Source organism: Gopherus evgoodei, chromosome 7 (assembly GCF_007399415.2).
Source record: "Gopherus evgoodei ecotype Sinaloan lineage chromosome 7, rGopEvg1_v1.p, whole genome shotgun sequence".
Taxonomy (NCBI): Eukaryota; Metazoa; Chordata; order Testudines; family Testudinidae; genus Gopherus; species Gopherus evgoodei.
The window spans coordinates 7,036,812-7,059,410 of NC_044328.1; the positions used below are offsets into that span (position 1 = coordinate 7,036,812).

Sequence of the window (22,599 nt, forward strand, 5' to 3'; positions counted from 1 at the left end):
GGGGCTCTGGGCCAGAGATGGGACCCTTGAGCATACATGCAGTTTGACTTCTATTTTGGGGGGCCCTAACCCACCTCAACAGGCCAACCAGCCTGTCTGGGTTCTGCAGGGACACAACCAGAAAATGTAACTCAAAGGGGGGATTCTGAAAACTGCTCAGGGTGCAGGGAGGGGGTGGCTAGCAGCTGTGTCTGGGCAGGAGGGAGCTGAAGGTGCAGGGAAAGGGGTAGCTAGCAGCTGTGTGCTGGGAGGGTTCTCCCTCCGGTGGCTGTTCCCCGAGAGGTCTGCCGGCCCCAAAGCTGGGTCCCTGCCTGGGCAGCTCTGACCGACTACATGAGCGGTCAAAAGGGGCTGGGAGTTGAGGGCAGCTGCAACCCCAGGCACCAGCAGCAGATGAGGGAATGCCACGGCTGCTCACTCCATGGCACCACCAGCCAGAGGAACAGCTGCCCTGCACTGCCTGGCTCCGGCTTCCCCTTTGTCTATGACCTGGCCAGAAGATGTGGCCTGAAGGGGGCTGGGGGAGAGGAGGAGGTGCGGGTGGAGCTGCCCCCAGGACTGCCTCACTCTGGGTAAGACATTGCAGTTGGGAGGGCAACACCCTCATGCCCCCTCAACTCTGCCCATGGGCTCAGGGCTTCTGCCTGTATCGGGGTTTCAGCAGGGAGTGGGGGGACACCAGGGCTTGGGACTTCCAGCTTCAACCCTGCGGGGGGGAGGGGCTTGGGGCTCTGAGTTTCAGCTGTGGGGCTCCATGGTCCCCCTGAAAGGGCTTGAAGACCCCCAGGGGGCCGCTGACCCCTGGCTGAGAACCACTGATTTACATGACAGGCAGCAAAGTACAAGCTCATCCACCGATGTGGCACAACAGGGCTAGGTAACAGCAGTCGGCTCTGCACTTGTCTGGCACTGTACAAAACAAAACCTTCAACTTGTTTGCATGCTTGAAAACGGCCCCAAATCCAGTGGTGCAAGATTTCACGTCTTTCGTTTGTTCCATAGCAATGGCTGCTGACAGCGCAATGTTAATCAGATGAGCAGGACAGGCAATACGTAGCAGCTCCAGTTTCTAATTGAGTTTAATCTTCTGTGCAAACTTAGCCAAGTAGGAAGCAGAATCTGTGTTAGTTGTGGCCACTTCTTTACAAGCGACTTGGTGCATCCCAAACATGTCCGTTATTGCTGCGTGGACAAAAGGACTGTCAGCAGAGGGGATGAATGTCACATCAGCACAAAACAATGCGGGTTTATTCGCTTTGAAATCAAAAAATGAAAAATGAAAAAGAATCAGATGGTCCACAGCAGCAGAAGACGTCAAAAATCAGACTAGACACCACATTTCCATCAATTTGTTCCATCAGTTTAGATACTAAAGCATCATCATTTTCTTTCAGATGCTTATGAGTGAGGTTGTCTGAATTAGGAAGGGGTTTTGCTGCTGGACGGGGATTGTCGCACAAAGTCACGAGTAGGCCCCTCTGCAATTAACAGCGGTTGTCTGGCGAAACAAAGAGCGCACACAAATTCATTGACACAGTTGTGCTGTGCCATCTCTGTGGCTAAAGCCCTGGTGAAAGCTCCCGATATTGACTGTATATCCTAAAGCTCACTTTCTTCTTTAAGCTCCTTGTGTCATTTGCTTTCGACATGCTCCTTTATTCTGTCAGCGTGAGTGCTGATCTCAGTGCCGCAGCACAATGCATCCTCTTCACTCCCGTCTTTACTTTACTTCAGGATTTCTAAGCACTGATTTTCTTGTTGATATTCAGGCACAGATTTGTGTTTTCGCCCCAGGTTTGCCTTCTCTTCACCTATGGAGGATTGATCGTTTCACTTCAGCACTGTAGTAAACAGACACAACGGAATAGGTGGGCAGCGTCTCATGGTGAGCCAATCAGAGTGAGATATTAATGTAGTTTGATTTTCTGACCTCCGCTGGGTGTGCGTTCTGTGTTTTACACTATGCAACTGCTTCCATCTCAGAACTTCAGGACACAACAATTGTGTAAAGTGTTGAGTTTAACAAAAATAAGTACCTGAAAAAATATTGAGTAGATTGATGAATGGGTGTAAATTAGTAAAAATCCTTTAATTAAAAAAAACTGGTAATTTATTTGTAAAAATCAGTAAAAACTGAAAATGTGGAACACTGAGTATGTCATAACAACATGGTAGAACTGGTCAATATTTTTACATGAAAAAGGTGGTTTTTGGTTTAAAAAAAGGTATTTTTTTGCCAGAAATAAAACTTGTGAAAAAATTATGGACACTATTTAAGTTTTCGTTTGTTTGTGAAATTTTCTCCCATGCTTTTTTAAATGAAATTTGTCTAAATCACTTCCTAAATTTTTTCTTTACCCAAAATCCAGTTTCAGTAAGAAAATTTGCTTTTCAATAAACAATGCACTTGGGAAAAAATGTCCATTAAAATTTGACTACAAATTATCACCCAAACTTTTAGAAAAAATGGAATGTGGGTCCAGAAGAAACACTGAGAAATCTATTCCATTTTGAAAATGTTCATGAAATAATTTTCCAAGTTGCTCTATAACATAGCCCCTACTTCAGTATTGAAGAATTAACACAAAGACACCACAATGGTGTGACTAATGGAGGAAAGGGAACATTATCAAAATCCAAAAATTCTGTTTCTGCACGTGTCCCTTATTAATTAAACAATACAAGAATTGGAGAAACAGAAAATATATGATGTATTCCTATAGGCAGAATTGTATCTGGTTGGTTTTCAAGGTTTCGCATCCAAAATCAGTAGATTTTGGACTCTAGCCAATATATAATTTGTAATACACTGGAATATGGTAGAGATGTGGTGGGATTACAGTAAGGGACTCGAAGGTAGGTCTCTTATGTCCTATTCCCAATGAAGTCATTGACTCTTTTTGTGACCTTGGTCAAATCACTTAACTTCCTTTCTATATCTCCAATTTACCTATCTGTAAAAAAATTGGGTTCCATATTTACCTCACTAGGATGTTGCGTAGCCTGACTGACTTTGACAATGTCAGGTCAAGATTGGTTTAAAACGTAGATTGGGTTAAAAAGATTTTACAAGGCCTAAGTTTAACAGAAATGTTTCCATCCACAACATAACAGCATCCTGTTAATTCTTGAGAGGAAGGTGGCTCAGGCACTAGCCTAGAACTCAGGAGACCTGTGTTTGACCCTCTGCTCCATTGCAGACTTGCTGCATGACTTTGGGCACATCACGTAGGCCCAGATCTGCAAAGATACTTAGGTGCATAACTACCATTGACTTCAGATGGAGTTAGGTGCCTAAATACCTTTGAGGATGTGAGTCTTAGCCTCTCTGTGCCTCAGTTCCTCATCTGTGATGTGGCGATAATAGCACTTCCCTACTGCTGCACAGTGGTGGTGAGCACGAGCATAAATACATCAAAGATTGAGAGACACTCAGATAATAGATGCCATATAAGTGTCTAGGGCTATGTCTACGCAGCAGCTGGGAGGGTGTTTCCCAGCATGGGTAGACAGACATGTTCTAACACTGTTCAGGTCCGTATGCTATAACAGTGTGGCTCAGGCTATCCACCCAAGCTCGCACCCAGAGGATCAGTGGGATTGCACTTGAGTGGGTCACTTGCCCTGCCGCGTCCACTCTATAGCTTGTTAGCCTGAGCAGAACGAGCGTGTGTCTCTGCCCATATTGGGGGACGTGCCCGAAGACAGCTAATCAGGTTCTAATAATCGGTGACCATAGATAACTCCTACTACTGTTTATGTTCACTCTCCAAACTGAATAAAATGCAAAAAGGAAATAAACAGTGCAAAGCATGAAGGTATTTACAGATTTATTCAGGTTTAATAGTCTCTGGGATGACCCATAATGCAATTTTTATTTTCTTAAAATATATCAATTTAATGGTTGTGAAACATTATGCAATCCTCAAATGAAATACTCTAATGTATATGAGCCCCGTCTTACAGACACTTACACCCAAGAGTAGTTTTATTCACACAAATAGCTTTGACTTTAATGGAGCAACTAGCATGAGTAAAGTTATTCACATGTGTAAGTGTTTGCACTATAACCACAGAAGTTTTGTTATATAAATGGTGTTTTCAATGTCCCTTCCTTTCCATGAATTTTAGTGCACATAGGCTTTGCTTACGCCATAGCACTATTTTCTACAATCTTCTCTGCTTACCTTGTTAAGTTACCGCAACAACGATAATTGCTCTCGTGTTCTATGGAGAATAGCACAAATGTGCATTGATTCAAATAATATATATGTTATAACTACAAATGCTACCTATTCCCTTATACTCACAGCATGGAAACAATGCTACTGTTGTAGAAAGTTGGTGATTCTGTATTATGCAAAACCATATTTGGGATTTTACAGCAATTAAGGCTTCTGCACGTAAAAGCAGAGAGTGACAAAAGAACCCCGCTGATCGAGCTTGCGCAAAGCACCAGTCTACAGATCAAGGCCAAACATTGATTAGAAACTTTACAAATCTCTTCTTCTGGCTAGTGCCCGGTTACACGTAATCACACGTGGTTGTTTAAGTATCACTCACTTGCTAAAGCGCAACCCCATTCTGTGAGGTTAGGCATTTCTGGGCATCTCAGGGAAAACCTGTCATCCACAGGGCTTTCAGAGGAGACACATTCAATGACACAAAACATCTCACAACTGAAAGAATAGGCCGTCTGACAGTGCTTTTGAAAAAGCTCATCCTCTGAGCTGGGACCAGGGGAGACGTGTCACCTGGAAACCACTTTTGGAAAATGTAAATGTATGTCTTTTTACAGTGCTTGCTGCAGTGGTTTTACTGTACCACTAGTTCAGTGCTAAATGATTTGATGCTAAATGAAAAAGTAAAAAGAAGAAAGGTCTAGCATAGCTCTTTCTAGATTTTCAGCTCTCCCCGTCTATCTTAACGACTGCTTCCCATTAATTAGAAGGGATCTCCGAGCAGGAATGAGGGTGTGCACATGCTAATTTGTATGCAAGAGCTGGCCCGGCTTGGAGACAACAAGCATCAAAGACTGCCCAAAACTTGAACTGAATATTTTCTCCAAGGTTCAAATGAATTTTCTTTTGGATGAATTGATTTTCATTTTCTCTGCTCTTCCTAGTTCAGCAAAGACCAGAAGTGCTGAAATACCATAATGTAGACTGTGTATGTGGTATTTGGAGGCTGATGCTAACGTTAAATGGTGCAAAAAGCCCATGTGGATTTTCTCAATTCAATTTAAAAAGTTGGTTTCTATTGATGTAGCTTGTGTTGGTAAATTTATTCAGGGATTCCTGCTCTCTGCAGCCTCTGCCACAGCTCCCACTACCAGCACCCTTACCTCCCTGAGTTGCGAAAGGTTAGTGGGTAGCCTTCCTTCTCCAGCAGCTGTCTTCCCCTTTATAAGGCCCAGGTGCCTTCCCTTAAGCCCAAGTCGGCACTGGATAATCAATCACAAAAGCACTGGATTCCGCTCCCTCTTAAAGGGGCCAGTGACCGTTTGACACCGCCCTTTGTTCTATGGCCATAAACCTCTTGTGGGGCCCAACCACCGGATAGGGACAAAGACCTGTGTTCTCCTAGCATGTGTTACCCAGAATTGGGTCACACCTGAGATCATGGCAGCTTACTTTTCATTTGTTTTGTGCAGGTATTCAATAGGATGGAAGAATGGGCAGAGCCTTTTGGGATTTCATGGGTGAAAGGTTTTCTGGCAAAAGAGCCATCACCCATTACTCTTCTGTGGGAATGGTTTCAGGGGAAGGAGTGATACCATCTCAGTGCTTTCTCCCCAATCCTGTCACTTGTCTGAGGAGAGCTCTATCAAGGCTAGTCAAACTAAGATGGATGCCTCCCTGTTAACCATGGCTAGGAGGCCATCCATCAGCACAACCATTGTTTCCATTCACATGTTGAATTAAGCCTTGCAATACACCTGTAAAGAAGGTCATCATGGTGATCTCCATTTTCTTTCTGGTTATTTGTTTAGATGTGTCCAGAAGCAATAGGGCCTGTCGGAGGCTCCAGGCACCCGTACCATAAATTAAAAAAAGAATCAAAATTAAGCAGTCCACACAACACAAACCTCACCCCCTCACACACCCAGCAGATCTAACGCCTGGCAAAAGCCCATAGGGTCAATAGGGTTTGCACAGATGTAATACATTGCAGCTAAGGTCCAAAAACTTTGAATCAATTCTATTTAAAAACCAATTTGGTTAAAACATGTCTGTAAATTTACCAACACAAGCTACATCAATAGAAAGCAGCTTTTTAAATTGAATTGAGAAAATCCATACGGGCTTTTTGCACCATTTAAAAGCACACCTTCACTCAAGCTGGTGCAACTTCCGTGTTGAGACTAGCCCTTACTTAAAACAACTATTGAAGATGTCCAAGAATATAGACGCCTGCAGGCGTAACGGGAGAATAAAGGAGCAAAAGCTCACTTTAATCCCCAAAATCAGCAGATCTGATGCTGAATACACACAGGGAACAGATCTGCTGAGTAAGAAAGCGCCGTAGTGACAAGATCACTTTCCAAAGACGACATGCACGGTGCTTGTGAAAAGGGCTGCATTGCACCAAAGTGCTGTTTATCCCAGGTCAGGTAAAGTGCCAGTAAACCTTCGCTTGTAGCTCTGGCAGTGTATCCCAATCCTGGCTAGGAATGGATGAGAAGATATTTTGGAAAATTCTGTTTCTATGTCCAGTCTTTGTCTCTTCCCTGAGGATAACTACGATAGCGATGTGTTCTGTGATGTGGACACCTGTCCTCTGGGAAGTATACTGAGGCTCTCAAACTGATTTGACAGAGGCCATCAGATAGGACAGCCTTCAGATAGTAACGGCTACTAACCTGGGCTGGATTCCAAGCAGCAATCTAGAGGTAATAGAGTGGGGATTTTGCAAGTCGAAAGGGTAAACGCCAGGGAGGGAGAAGAGCTAAAGCTAAAGGACTGTGTTGGCATCAGAACAAATGAATATAAATTGGTTGTGAATAAATTTAGGCTGGAAATTAGGAGGTTTCTAACCATCAGAGGAATGAGGTTCTGGAGCAACCTCCCAGCAGGAATAGTGGAGGAAAACAACCTAAATCATTGGAAGATGGAACCTGATACATTTATGGATGGGATTATATGATGGGGTGGCCTTCAAAAACTTGGCACTAGACTCAGCGATCTAGGAAGTCTTTTCCAGTCCTATGTTCCTAGATGAAGAATTGTTGAAATTTGTGATGCTATTTTCTTTAGCAAGAGACAGCCCCAGCCCAATTTCTCAGGCTCAATATCTTCCTTAAAGTTGAGACAGGGATTTCCCCAACTTGTGGCCATCAAACTCCTGGTACAGATCTCCTGAGGTTTCCTGAGAGCTAACGATTCTGGACCTACACTAGTCTAGCTTCTTGTAACTTCACTTTTTATGGCTTGAAAATTACCATTAATAACAGATTTAATTAATGAGAATAGCATCAGATCACTAGCTCTGAGAACTATAACACTGTAACCTGAAAGGATGAAGTGCACTGCACTCACTTTATAAGGTTTTATGGAGCATGTGTTATAAAAGTACCTCAACCGTAAGGCTTTTTATACCTTGGCACTCACTTTGACACAATCCCATAAAATCCAAGCAATCTTTAAGTGTTAAAGGTGACTTTCACCACTGTATTTATTACTGAATAATGAAAAACGGGACAGACACACATACAAATAGGGCAATGAAACCACAGCATAACCAGTTTTCAGCGAGGGATCCACGCTATACGACCCATGAAGAAACAACCAAACAAGCCTCTCAAAACCCATTTGGGACCCCTGACGAACCTCTCACAAGAACCTCCTTTCCATGCAGACTTTTGGTTTTAATTACACACCAGCATATCAACCAGCAAACTCTGCAGGATCACATAGCTCTGGGGCTCAGTGCCCTACCTGAAGTGTATCTGGGTATCTGCCCCAATGGGTCTCACACCAAAGCCTAAGCTTGAAGCCTGTCACAATCAGGGGCTTCAGTAAGGGGCTTCGGGCAGAGCGCATGGCTCTCCTCCTATGCTAGCAGCAAAAGGGAGCCGTACACACACACACACTCTCCACTCCTTTCCTTGGCTTAGGTAAACAGTTCTATCCTGGGGGCAGTGGTGAGAGCAACCCCCGCTGTTCACAGTCCTTGGTCAACTGCCCATTATCCGGTCTCCACATCTTCCCTGTGGCAATGAAGGTGCTTGAACATATGAAAAAGGGGAACGCTAGCACAGTGCGATAGCCATTGTGTGTCCCACCTAGACCTCCCTGGTAAATGGGCATGCCTACCCTTTAGGCATGACCCCCCACCAACCATGGTTCTGCAGAGCCCTATCTCGCTTTCCCCTTCTCTCCAGGCACCCACACAGGCTTTCTCCAGGTTAACACCACTTCATGCCCAGAGCTGGCTGAATAACAAACAGTTCAAAACAGTCCTCAAAAGTCCCAAAGTAAATTCTGTCACCACAGCATCCAAGCAAACAAGATGTTAGGAATCATTAAACAGGGGATAGAGAATAAGACTGAGAATATATTATTGCCCTTATATAAATCCATGGTACGCCCACATCTCGAATACTGTGTACAGATGTGGTCTCCTCACCTCAAAAAAGATATTATAGCACTAGAAAAGGTTCAGAAAAGGGCAACTAAAATGATTAGGGGGTTGGAGAGCGTCCCATACGAGGAAAGATTAAAGAGGCTAGGCCTCTTCAGCTTGGAAAAGAGGAGACTAAGGGGGGATATGATAGAGGTATATAAAATCATGAGTGATGTTGAGAAAGTGGATAAGGAAAAGTTATTTACTTATTCCCATAATACAAGAACTAGGGGTCACCAAACGAAATTAATAGGTAGCAGGTTTAAAATAAATAAAAGGAAGTTCTTCTTCACACAGCGCACAGTCAACTTGTGGAACTCCTTACCTGAGGAGGTTGTGAAGGCTGGGACTATAACAATGTTTAAAAGGGAACTGGATAAATTCATGGTGGCTAAGTCCATAAATGGCTATTAGCCAGGATGGGTAAGGAATGGTTTCTCTAGCCTCTGTTTGTCAGAGAGTGGAAATGGATGGCAGGAGAGAGATCACTTGATCATTGCCTGTTAGGTTCACTCCCTCTGGGGCACCTGGCATTGACCACTGTTGGCAGACAGATACTGGGCTAGATGGACCTTTGGTCTGACCCGGAACAGCCGTTCTTATGTTCTTATGTTCTCATACTCAGCTCTGGCATCCTCAGCCAGTCCGGGAGCACTTCTGTCCAGTCCACTCTTCGCCCACCAGGAGCTCAGCCTCCTTCAGTTCTCTTGCTCTCACTCTTGATGCAAACAAATCCCTTTTGCTGCTCTCCTGGCCCTGACATGTTTTAACCAAATTGGTTTTTAAATAGAACTGATTCAAAGTTTTTGGACCTTAGCTGCAATGTGTTACATCTGTGCAAATCCTATTGAAGACAGTCAGGCTGCAGAGGTATCACATGATCCAAAGACAGTAAGGTTGCTACGGTATAACTGAGTGGACGATGATGGAGGAAAAGGAAGGGAAGAACTGGTCAGAAGACCAACATTTTCAATACAATAATTGTCATTTGAAATGTTTTGGTTGAAAAATATTGGTTTTCCTGCAGGAGTTTTTGAAGTGATGAGAACTTAAAAATTTTGGTTTGAATAAACATTTTGAAAGAAAAACTTTTTTTTGTATCACTTTGACTTAAAACGTTGTTTCATTCTGTTTTGTTTTGGTTTCTGTAAACATAAATGATCTTTAATGTTGCAACAAAACTAATCTTTGGTTTGAATTAACATGTTGACACTAAAACATCATTTGATCTTGTTTTTTTAAGCTGAGAAGCTGAAACAAAACTGCATTTTAAGCCAAAATTAAACAAAACTTTCAATTGGAATGGACATTCCCTTATTTTCACCTTAGATAAAACCATTTTTTTTCCCAAGCAGGAAAACTGTCTGCATGAAAAATTCCAGCAAGCTCCAGAAAGAGTCAGGCTAGACTTTGAGCCTGTATGTCTAGCAGGTAGAAAATCATCTTTTCATTAGTAAGATGAGCACATCTGATATGGAAATATCAGAGGCAATAAACAGGGTGCCATTTTTACAGTCACTTCTCAAGACAAACCTCATTTTTTAATCACAAACCTGTGCAATGTACTGCTAATGATGAAGTTACTGACCTTATGCCAAGGAACAGAGCTCTTCTTTCGCTCAGCAGGTTTGGAAGGTTTTGTTTTTTGGTTTTTTTTTCAACACTTTCTGTTGGGAAATAAAAGTGAGGCTGGAAATTCTGACATAGACACAGTTCGTGAAAAGCATATTACAAGTGAACAGGAAAATCAGCAGGCTGTAAATAAGAGTTAAGCTCCATGTATTTATTTCTGGGAACAAAAGGCATTTATTTTGAGCGTGTCTTCTTTATTCATTTACTAGGATGCTTCCAGCTAATGTGGTGCTATTGCTGGAGGTATTGCACCTGTAAAACTTCTCTGTGCCCATTTAAAGAGACATGGTCTGGTAATTTAAAATCAAAATGTATGTTTGGTTGGGAAATATAATAAAAGGGTTTCACGAAACCTGATACTAATAAAAATGTCTTTTATGGCAGGTTGTTTCAATTTCAGTCAAAAGGCATTTTAATCAAAGAATCCACTAGGTGCAAAGCAGACTCGTTGCCTTCTGTTGGGGAAGGAGAGCCAGATGAGGAAGGGACAATAAAGCTTTTGGTTTGAATGTTCTACAGTGCGATTAATGACACAGATAATACAGTTCAAGACAGATACGGAGCTGGATTGATGTGCAGGGCAGGTGAGAGGGAGCCACAGTTTGGCACTTCCGTGCGCTGAGGGTTCACTCCTGAACCATGGAAGGTGATGGCAGCCAAAGGGGACTCTGAGTGCTAGGCGTAGTGGAGTATTAGTGAAAGCCATACTAATGCCAGGTGACACTTTGTCCCCTACTAGTGGTTAGCGCTTGTAAAGAGGTTTATGAGTCTCCCACTGCAACTAGGCTTTTAGCTCAAGTGTCAGAGGCTCGTGCTTTCAGACCTTCAGCTCCACAGGTTCCAGTCCCACCTAGGGGTATTGTTACCTTAGCACCATTAGTGGCACTCAATATTTCAGTGACTGCCGCCCACTGTGGCTCAGTATGGAGATTCCCAGGCTCACCCTTTTAAAAGGTGATGCAGCTGTACCTTCTCCCATTGCCCTTGGCTCTGCTCCATCCTCCGTGCCAGGTGTGGAGTGCCTCCCTGCTTCCCACCCAAGCCAGTGGTTACTTTCAATAATATAGCCTCTGGGTTGGGTTCTTGTTGCCGACCTGAGGATTTAGCCCTACGACTCCCATTAACTTCTGTAGAAGTTGTGCAGCTATCTCTCCTGATGGGCTCTGAAAATCTCAGCCCAGGGGCATGAGCACAACGTTGCCCTTGCAAGGGATCCTGTGGCCCCGGATGAGACTCCCTGTTCTCAGGCTGGGGCTTTCAGAGCAGGAACCATTCTCATCTGGTGCTTACGCAGAGATGCTCTGAACAGAATAATCACACCCACCCACAGCTCCAGCTTTGGCTGGCTTTGTTCGCAAGCTCTCCAGGCTTGTAAACAAGCACTGCCATCCAAAACGAACCAGGCATTTCCGACTTGACTGTCTTCCAGATCTGTTGGAGAGTTATGTGGGTGAAAATCACATTGGGCACAGGACCCTACACAGTATCCGAAGCCCAGCTTAACCCCCGAATGGGACTTGCGTGCTGTGGGGTCTTGAATGTCACCCATATAGGATCATCCAGCTGATGGGGTTCACAAGAGAGAACACCTTCCATACCAGTAACCTCTGTGCTTATTGCACCTGCCTTCCTGCTGCAGCCCTGAGCTTCATTTAGGTTTCCAGTTAGACCAGGTCTTCGCCGTTCAGGCGTAGATGAGCTTTGGAGCTGCAGCCACATCGTAGCAGTCCTCAGCTCAAGTACATTTTCAAGGACTTCCCCTTCCCAGTAATCAACACCTCCTCTCCAGTCCCATTTTCAAACCCCAGATGGCACAAAAATATATACTCCAGAATGCAGCAAGGTGAAATGTAATTTCCTTTTTAATAAAGGCTGCCATTTAATCTAATATTATAGAAAACGATTAGATCTTAAAAAACTATAAATTACATTTGACAACTCGTTGGTGCTCCTTGGCAGTTCCTTCTAGCAATTATAAATGGCAACACCAGGAACTGGCAGAGGAGCTCGTTCTGGCTGGAGTTTGTTTATTGGCTCTTAATGAAAAGCGATTAATCTGAATCGCTAGTGGGGCGGATCCTTTGTCAGGGCCCCATAATGAGAAGTGGCAGTTTTGCCCTTTGAAAAATGTACTGTGATTTCTCTCTAACAAAATTGTTTTATTTGGTGTTTTGGTTTGGTTTTTTGCAGTGGAAAAATAGTAATAAAATAACCCCCAAATCACCCACTCGCTGTTTCCTCCTTATCAGTCCCCTGCCCCTGTCCCCAGTTAAAGCACCACCAAACTGAACTGGCCCCAGCTGCAAAAACACAGAACAGCCTTTTATTTGCTACCATTCTCATACATCCTATTTCTTCTGAGCTGCTTTGTTTGTGGCCAATGTTGCATGGAATGATGGATTATAATGACGATACCCAGGGTAGTAATATTGATACTTCAGTGCGATCCCCACCCTTTTTGATAGAAAGGATGATACAGTCTTTTGCAGGAGCAGGAGGGTGAAGGAGGAGAGAAGGCGGCCTATGTAACGAGCCCTTAACAAGGTCAGCTGTAGGCAGTCTCTCTTGCAGCTCTTCTTTTCCTCCTCTTTCTCACTAAGGTTGCCGGTTAAGTTTCCACACTTTGGCAGGTTTGTTATTTGACAAACAGCCCTGGTTGCAAGATGTGGGATGCTCAGAGCATTGGTTTGTGCCCCTTCCAATGTAAGGAAACCGTCTCTGCTCCCCTGCTGACTGTTAAGTGCTGGCAATATGCTTGAGGCTGTACGAATGAAGATGGTCTCTAACCCAAAATGCTTGGAGTGGAGGAGGCTCTGGGTAGGCAGAGTGCACTGGGAAGCCCAGAAGAGGAGAAGAGGCTTTGGATGGTTTATTTGTATAGTTCACTTTTTGTGGGAGGAAGTGAGACTTCAGACGGGACGTGAATGTGGAGATAGTGGGGATTTGGGATCTCATTCAAAAAAACTGAAGCTAAGAGTCTGGAGGGCTTTTGGTGTGACCGAGTGGGGTAGTGGATATGATCTTGTCTCCCCTAGTACCTGGCCCTAGTGACTGTACTTACCCATACTGAACATGGCTCCTTCAGCTTAAGTGGTAGGAGGCTATGTGTTTTGTACTGAAGATCCAAAGTTTAACCCCCCCCCCCCCCCCCCCCCGATGACTATAGAGAATCTGTACTTAGGGAAACATGGTTTGTAATTTTGTGCTGGGCCATTTTGCACTCCAGAAATTTTCCCTTTTCTAAGATGATGTGGTTTGCACGAAAACGCAGGAGCATTTGAGATTGTGCATGTTTTGAGACAGCATTTGATTTGTCTCCAGACAAATCTCAAACACTGGTGGAAGGAAGGAATGCGATCTTGTCACCTCCCAGTGAGTGATAATGAGCTCTGTTTTTATTATCTTCAATGCGGCAGGGAGATGAAGGAGCTTGCTCAAGCCAGCCTAGTGAGCCAGGGTAGAATTACCACTCCTGAGACACTCCACAATGGGGTAGGGAAAAGGGGGTGCAAGGAATACACAGGCCACCAATAATCCTTCAGTATGTTCCCAGCGTTCAGGTGTTACTTACAAACTGCTGGGAACTGAAAAAGTGGAACTAGGACTTGAGCTGAGGGTGAATTTGAAGGACGGGGGTGTTGCTGGTGGATGCAAAGAATTCTTTTCTTTGTTCCTCCCACATTCTGTTTTCTTGATCCAAAGCCCATTGATATCAGGAGAAAGAGTCTCACTGAGCTCCCTAGAATTCTGGGGTTTATGCTACGGCAAAGCGCGTCCCAATATCTCCATTGTGGCTTTGGCTATTCTGGTTATGCCACTATGATAGTACTGTCATATGTACAGTCATGGCAAAGGCACATGCAAATCAAATGCACAATTGTACCTGCATTTCGGACCTCGTTCTGCAGCCGTGGCCCCCGTGAATAGCCCCATTGACATCACTGTGACTGCATACATAAGGAACAGGATCAGGACCCCTGTACATCCTGCTGCATATCTACCATGTTGAAAAATCTGGCACAGACAATATCTAGCTGCCCCGAGCTTTCTATCTAAAGAGCTCAGGACAAGACTTGGCTAGTAAACTTTTAATATATGGCTTTGTTAGCTTGGTAACCTTTAGTGACATCACTGTGGAAAATCTCTTTATTCCCCAAGTATCCTGCCTTGAAATGTATGGTCCACCTGGAGTATCCTGCTCTCTTACCATTCTGCAGATGCAAGCAAATGTTACTAATGCACACTACAAATGTCTGTTTTACACATGCAATACCCTTTGAATGCAAACAGATATAGCTGGGAGCACAGAACTTTCCAGCTGAAGCTATATGTGATAGCAAAAGCTTTTTTTTAAAATGGGAAATAAACGCAAAGCCTTTCTTGTCCAGAGGAAAGGAGACATATGCTTTAATTTGGTTAGAGAGGGAAAAAATCCAAGATTAAGAGTCTGACCTGTTCCTTTTCCTGGTTGGTGCCCTCAGGTTCTCGAGCTTCCATTACCAATTTACAGATGTCTTCTGTTAGCCAGCTGCCCATGGTGGCAAGCAGATTACAGCACTAGGTACCCTTCTGTTGCCAGTAAAGTACCACTAGGCAAAGATTGCTTTATGATGTTGTGCAAGTAGAATATTCTTCTGTGGATACCCAAAGAGACATGCCGTGAATGGTCAACAGCATCTCAGGATAGTGGATTTCTGAGTTTGGTGAGGGACTTTTCTGCAGAGCACTTGTTTTCCCTTCAAGCTGGTTGATGATGGATAGTAGTTTTAAAAATTGCTTTTAAAATGGAAACTTGCAGATTAAAAATCATATACTTATTTAAAAACAACAACCACCCTTTCGCAGAAAAGTTCTTTCCTCTGTTAATCAAAATTGGTTAATTAAATCAGAATGAATTTGTAAAAAATGGTTTAACTGTCATTATTTTTCCTGATGGCCCCCTTTCTGCATCTCACTGAGCTCTGTGCAATGGAAAGGCAGGCTATGCAATTACACTTCTGATTTCGAGTCAGTTTCACTTCATGTTTCAGGTGGGATTTATTGCGTGTTTAAAATTAAAGATCTGCTCAAGTGCTATGCTTGATTGGGGCCTAATGCAGATTCTTGCCATTCTTTCTAATGGAACTTGTATGATTAAGTGGTAGCTGGTTAGGTGTTCGTCTGTGCCCCTAAATTGTCTTGGATTGTTTAACTTGGGAAAGCTTTCTAGAGCAATGTTTATATGGAGACACTATACAGAACAAGTATCAGGAGATAGCCATGTTAGTCTGTATCCACAAAAACAACAAGGAGTCCGGTGGCACCAGAAAGACCAACAGATTTGTTTGGGCATAACCTTTTGTGGGTAAAAAATCCACTGCTTCAGATGCATGGAGTGAAAATTACAGATGCAGGCATTATATAGTGACTGGTTATATAGTGACAGTGACCACTATGTAATGCCTACATCTGTAATTTTCACTCCATGCATCTGAAGAAGTGAGGTTTTTTACCCATGAAAGCTTATGCCCAAATAAATGTTAGTCTTTAAAGTGCCACCGGACTCCTTGTTGTTTTTATACAGAACAAAGTTGTATTGAATCTCAGGTCTGCAGCTAAGAGGTGGATCCTAGATTTTATTTCCAATGGAAAAGCAAGTAGTGTTTGTTAGAATCAGCTACTGTATCAATAACCTGCTGTGATTAGCATATCTGTAGTTTAGTCCCCACTGTTTGTTTTATTTCATTGTATTGACATTTGCTGTAATATGATTTGTTTTTCTCAAGATGTTAATAAGATGAGAAGCTGAGTTAAGGTTTTCCAATGAGTTTTCTTGGTAACGTAGACATAGGGAATGGTAAAAGATAATATAGAAGAAAGACATTTTATGATACTGGTCTTACTTTCTAATTAAAATTAGAGGCATAAATTATCTCCCTACTTGCAAAAATTGAACAATTTCATTTTCCCACACTGGGGAAAAATGGCTTCATTAAATGTTATGTGACCAATCACTGCAGTACGGATGGTAAGTATGACGCACGCACAAACTGGTGCCTAAATTCCGACCGCACGGCTGACACAGCCAGCCAGGCTGGGAAATCTCCCCTTTCCAATGGCAGAAAACTTCCACTTCTAGCTCAGCAAGGTAGCGAGAGATGGGACCTTAAATCCAAATGCTGCCCATCTTGGATCTTGAGACTGTATATTTGAAGATAGAATTTGACATTTGGGGAGAAAGTGGGGGACACTTCTCTGGCAGCTTGGAAACAAACAAACCTGGTGGTTGTTGAAACGACTCAGAGGTTTGGGATAGTGGAAGTAATAGAGATGGATTAGTGGGCAAAGAGGAGGAGAGGGAGTCAAAAGTCCACGATAAACTTCAAAACTGTTATAGATTATATATGTCCCATGGTTCTGTGATTGATTCTATTTTCTCTATATATGTGGGGTGTGTGTGTGAAATATAGTGTGATGTGGTATAATGGTCTTGTCAGCTGGAGTCTGAGATGACCAGAGTCCTCCTAGGTGACGAAGCTATGAGTAAGCTATACAGATCATCTCGATTGAGTGCCAATGAATCTTTTATAGCCCATCTCAGTATTAAATATTCTGTATATGCCATATATGTTACATTAACTACGGCTGATCAATTTTTTTTCATTAGGAAAAAAAATCAACCAAAATTGGCTTTTGAATCAAAACAAAAATGTGCATTTTGGTCAAAATTTTCCATTTTATTTTATTTTTTTAACAAAAACCCATAGGGGTCTTGAGGAGCTGTTTGCAGCCTAAGGCCGATAATGAAATGCTGAGCAGTTTCTGGTTCCATATTATTTAAGGCAGTGCTGCCAGTTCATTCTTTTATAAATATGTTTCAGGTTACATGGATTCTGACTTTCCCATTAACCCTGTTCTGTTTCCTTCTCTCTCTCTCTAAATTGTCCTATTTAGATAATGCTCCTGGGCGACCCGGAGATTGAGAGCAGCATATTGATTAGCTCTGATGAAGGCGCCACCTATCAAAAGTACCGGCTGAACTTTTACATCCAGAGCCTGCTGTTCCACCCCAAACAGGAGGACTGGATTCTGGCGTACAGTCTCGATCAAAAGGTGACCAACTTCTTTCAGATTCAAGTGATTATTTCCCAGAGTCGGGTGACAGAGACATTGTCAAGAACAACTATATATCTAGAAAGTGACTGTAGCGGGGCAGTCACCCCGCTCTGGCCCTGAAGGGGTTAAAACAGCCATGGGCAAGGGTGGCCCCGGGGAGCCAATAGGCTGGGCTGATTGGGGAAGTAGCCATAGCTGGGGCCATGCCCCAATCAGGCCACAGCCAGCCCTATAAAAGGGCTGCGAGCCAGGTGAAGGAAGAGTCTCTCTTTTGTTCTGGCAAGAGAAGGGCCAGGCTGCCTGGGAGCTCAGGGTTCACGGAACAGAAGAGGGCTGGGGAAGGCAAGAGGGGCTGGGGAGCTCCAGCCTGGTAAATCCTCAGGCTGCAGGCTTTGCTAAAAGGCCAAAAAGGGTACTGGGGTTGGAGAGACTGCAGCCTGGGGTTAGGCAGAGGCAGCTGGTCCGACCCCCTTGCCAGTGATGAGTGGCCTTTTATGGACTGCAGTTTGCTCCAGTGAGAGGGGGCTGGATGACGACTGGCAGTAGCCACTGAGGCAAGGTGGGTGAGAGGGTTGGGAGCTCCCCTGGAGTGGGTGGGCAGACTGTGGGTTCCTGCTGGGGGCAGAACCCAGAGGATAAGGGGCACCGGGGTCTGGGAGGGACGTGGGGGCCTTAAAGGCAGGAGAGACACTGGCCTGCCGAGGGTTCTTTGGGCTGGACAAGAGCTAATTCCCAGGATAACCAGCAGGAGGTGCTGCACCAGTGACTCTTTGCTACACTACAGTGACTATGTGGCACCATTTAATTCAGCAGACCTGCTTTTTGGGTTAATTCAGAGGAAGATCTGCCAACTTCAGTGACATTGTTCAGTTTTTGCTGCGTTAGCCTTTCAGATCCAAAACAGCTCCATGGCTGCAAAGCTGGATTCTGTTCCTCCTCGGGCATCCTCAACTGAATCACTCGCTAAATTCCAAGCAGTTACTCCTGTGCAAACCCACCAAAGGCAGTGGTGTTGTTCTGTCCTTATTGAGAACATAATTTAGCCTGTGGAAGTTTTATGAATGGTGCCGATAAGAGAGATGAAAGGAATCCTAGAGCCAGATTTGTTATGACGTGCTAAAGATCTAGCCACTTATTTAGGGGCCTAAACGGTTCCTGAGCTCTCCTGAAAATCTGGCACATGGAGCCCAAATTGCGTTTGCAAGGGCTGTTTTTTGGGAGGGTGGGGGATTCTTTCTGTTGGAAACCAAACACATTTGATCTGGCAATCACTGAGCAGCAATACACTTGAAACCCCATTATGCCATTCTTACAGTCACTGTTCAGCATGGAACTACAATGAAAACAAAATCCTTTGCTACCGTCAATGGCTAATGATAGATTGTTGAAATGGAAAGCACTTTAAAGATCCACTTTATTTTTCCCTCCTTACTGCGTTTAATTGTTACCATACACTCCGCTGCTGTGCAGTTTACTGTGCTGATTTGTTTCAGTTCCTGGGTTCCAAGGTTATGGGGCAATACTACCCAGATACTGGGCCCAAGTTATTCGGCAGCACTTCTTTTCAAATACTGGTACATCAGCTTTTTCTAATCTCTTCCTCCCAGTCAGCTTGCCCTGGGAGTTATTTAGTGTGCCCTGTAATAAGTCACATACACTACCACAGCAGCACCTTCAAACAGTAACTAGAACATAACCTTTATCCCCTTGTTAGCAGAATGCTAGGGCAGTTGCCAGGTGTATGTCATTACTCCTCTCACTGGCCTGAGTGACATTTCTAGGCTCAAAGCCATTGTAAATAGACTTCTTTCATAGTACCAGGGGGTTATTGTCTGGCAGACTTAGTCAAATGTCAAATATCTTGTGAGCTCAGATGTTCAACGTCACCAGAAACGTTGAAGTTGGATTGAAAGACCAGTAGACTCGTTTGATGTCGCCGAATGGTTTGATGCCGCTTTTAAGCTGGAGGTAAAGGTTTTTAAACGGCGCTTCTTTTTCACACGGACGCAGCCCTCTAAGAAAGAAACAGCTGATGAGGCACACAGGGTGAGATGAACTAAACTGAATTGTCGGGCATGTGTCTGCAAGGAGGCTCAACTGTGACACCAGGGAAACATTTGCTTCTTGGTTCACACAGGGGGCCTGCTTTTCTCTTTCAGTAAGGCCCCTTTGTGCTGCACTAGCAGGGTAAAGGGGCTCAAAGTAGGTGAAAAGCCCCCCTAGAATATGCTCGGTGCATGGGGCTTTTCCAGCTGGTGTAGAACTGGCATACGGGCTCAATGCCATCCAGGCTCTCACTGCCTCCCTTAAGTGGTGTGGTCTGAGTGTGTTTTCTCTGCTTCTCACGGCCCCATCGGGAGCCACTGGAAGCTGAATGTGGGTTAGAGCATTCCTGAGGTTGCTCTAATTTACCCCAGGGGCTGAGTAGCTCTCTGCACAGCCCCAGAATACAAGTAGTGTAAAGTTGACTAAATGCCACCTTCCCCCCATCCCCGACCTCCCAGCTTGCCCCAAATTCAGGAGAGGAGTAACCGAGAATCAGGCTCTGTGTATATGCAAGATCTATACTGAACACTACTGTACTTGGGGGTTACATTTTGCTTAGTGTAAAGCATTAGGAATTATAGCACTGAGTGCTTTTCCTAATCAGAAAGCAGATTTGTGGAGGAAGCACTGTTCCCCGGTTCTTTCTTGTTGACAGCTTGGCATAAACTAACCTGGTGATGGAGAGTTGTCAAATCTACTAAGCCTTGTATGGGCATCTCTCCAAGGAGGCTGCTAATGGCTAGAACTGAATTTTCAGCTGCCATGTGCCCAATTTTCACCTCTTTATATGTAAATATATATATATATAAATAATGTACAGTGTGAGGTTTGAAATACAAGAGTCATCTGGGCAGTTGATGGTTGTATTGTTGGGATTAGATTAAAGATTGAGGGCCAGATAATCCAGGGGAGCTGTGCCAGTTTACATCTGCAGAACAGCTGACCCAATAACCACGCACTACCTTTCTTTAAGGAAAAATGGAAGTGGATTAAATTAGACTCTGCAAACTTCATAAGACAGAGTCTCCCAAGCCGGCACAGGGACATGTATGTTACTCTGCCTTGAGCCAGTTTGGTCCCCTGCATCCTAGGCCATGATTAACTCAGACTGGTATTGCTGCATAAGAGTTTTCTTCTGGGGAAAGGTAGCTTTAAATTGCAGTCAGGACTCCAGGGGAGCCTGGCTGGCAGATTCTGCTCAGTGCATTCCCCATCAGTCCTGGCCCTGCCTTCTTCCTGGCCAGTAATGCCTGAAATTTTGGCCAGGGTTGCCTCTTGCAGGCTCCATTGTGGATGGGAGATTGCGCTTGCTGTCTGCTGCCTCCACTTCTCTGCAGCAGATTTGCTGCTGCGAGTCTCTGTGGGCATGATTCAACTCCTGTTACAGTCAGTGGAAAGACCCTGATTGAATGTATTGGTCCTAAATCTGCAGAAGTTGCCATAGACTTTGGGTGGAATCCAACCCCTTGGATGTGAACTTCCTCTAATTTCTGCATGCAGTGGGGGCTCTGGGAGTGGGATCATGCATTTGGTTCACACTAATAATTTTGGTTCTTTGAATTTGGTCCAGACCCATCTTTAGTAAAAATACAGCTGTATAATCCAAGAGAGGAGTTAACCACCCAGAGAGAAACACAGATTACCTTTCATGGAATGTACAGCACACACTGTATATGAAATAGATCTATGGCAATCTTAAAAACAAAGGGCATTTGCAGATGGTCCCATTGTTGTGACATTTAAAGGGAATTTCTCAAGTTATTAAAAATCAGAGATTTGATTATCCTAACGTATATTACTATCTGCTGGGGAAATTCTTCCGTGATTATTTGAGAGAAATAGTTAAGATGTCTTTATTTCTTAACATGTATATTCCAGTAACTATGAAATCTACCACATCTTAGTTTTAAAAACATTTAAAAAGAGCCCAGAATTGGATAGCTATAGGGAAAAATAATATCAATTTCTCTAGTGCTCTCCCTGGCACCAGTAGCAGCAAACAGTCAGATCCTACTCTGAGGGTATACCTATCTCATAGAGCTGGAAGGGACCCTGAAAGGTCATTGAGTCCAGCCCCTGCATTTGCCAGCAGGACCAAGTACTGATTTTGCCCCAGATTCCTAAGTGGCCCCCTCAAGGACTGAACTCACAACACTAGGTTTAGGAGCCCAATGCTCAAACCACTGAGCTATCCCTCTCCTTGTGTAGCTATATTGCAAGTAGACACCTGCAGCTGGCCCATGCCAGTTTACTTGGGCTTGCAGGTCTTGGATTAAGAGGTTGTTTAATTGTGGTGTAGACGTTCAGGCTTGGGCTGCAGGCCAAGTTCTGGGACCCTCCCATCCTGCAGGGTCCTAGAGCCCAGGCTCCAGCCCTTGCCCATATGTCTGCATTGTAATTAAACAGCCTCTTAGCCTGAGAGTGAGTCATCTGGCAGGGCCAGCTGCAGATGTCTAACTGCAGTGTAGACACCTGTGTCCAGTGCTGACATCATTGACGATACAAATGGACAGGCACTGGCAGGATACTATGGGGATGGATGCTATGGAAAACCTCAAGATGGAAGGAACCTCCTCCACCCCAACAAATAAAAACAACAACAAAAATCTGAGGTTCATTCCAAGCAGCTTTGGAAACAAAGTGGGGAAAGCTTCCCACTAAATTTTCCAAAGAACGAAAGGAAATTGGCGTTCAGCTGTTGACTGCAGCAGGAATAGGACTGGGCCCCAGATCAGGTGGAAAGGAATCTGGACTTCTTTAGGGTCAGATTTTGCCACACCTTTGTCTGGAGGTGCTGGGGGCAAGGAGTGTCCCGCTCACGAGGAAAGGTTGGAAGAACAGGGCATCTTTAGGCTAGAGAAGAGAAGGCTCGGGGAGGGACATATTAACAGTCTTCAAATGTGTAAAAGTTGTTACAGAGAGGATAGTAATCAATTGGTCTCTGTGTCCACTGAGAATAGGAGAAGAAGGAATTGGCTTAGTTTGGAGCAAGAGAGATTTAGGTTGGGTGTTAGAAACAACTTTCTAATGCTCAGGATAGGGAAGATCTGGAAGAGGTTACTTTAGGGAGGCTGTGGAATCCCCGTTTTTAAGAACAGGTTAGACAAACACCAGCCAGAGATGATCTATGTTTACTTGGCCCTACCTCAGCGCATGTGAATGGACTAAATGACCTCTCAAAATTCCTTCCAACCCTGCATT

At 44.1% G+C, this 22,599-nt stretch overlaps 1 protein-coding gene across 1 annotated transcript in view; it reads left to right on the plus strand.

Annotated features, from left to right (window-relative positions):
• Nucleotides 1-22,599, plus strand: part of SORCS3 (sortilin related VPS10 domain containing receptor 3) — a 495,944-nt gene that overhangs the window by 286,256 nt on the left and 187,089 nt on the right. The window contains exon 4 of the mRNA XM_030570154.1: nucleotides 17,191-17,349. Coding sequence (XP_030426014.1) covers nucleotides 17,191-17,349 — 159 coding nt within the window. The remainder of the gene's footprint in view (nucleotides 1-17,190; nucleotides 17,350-22,599) is intronic.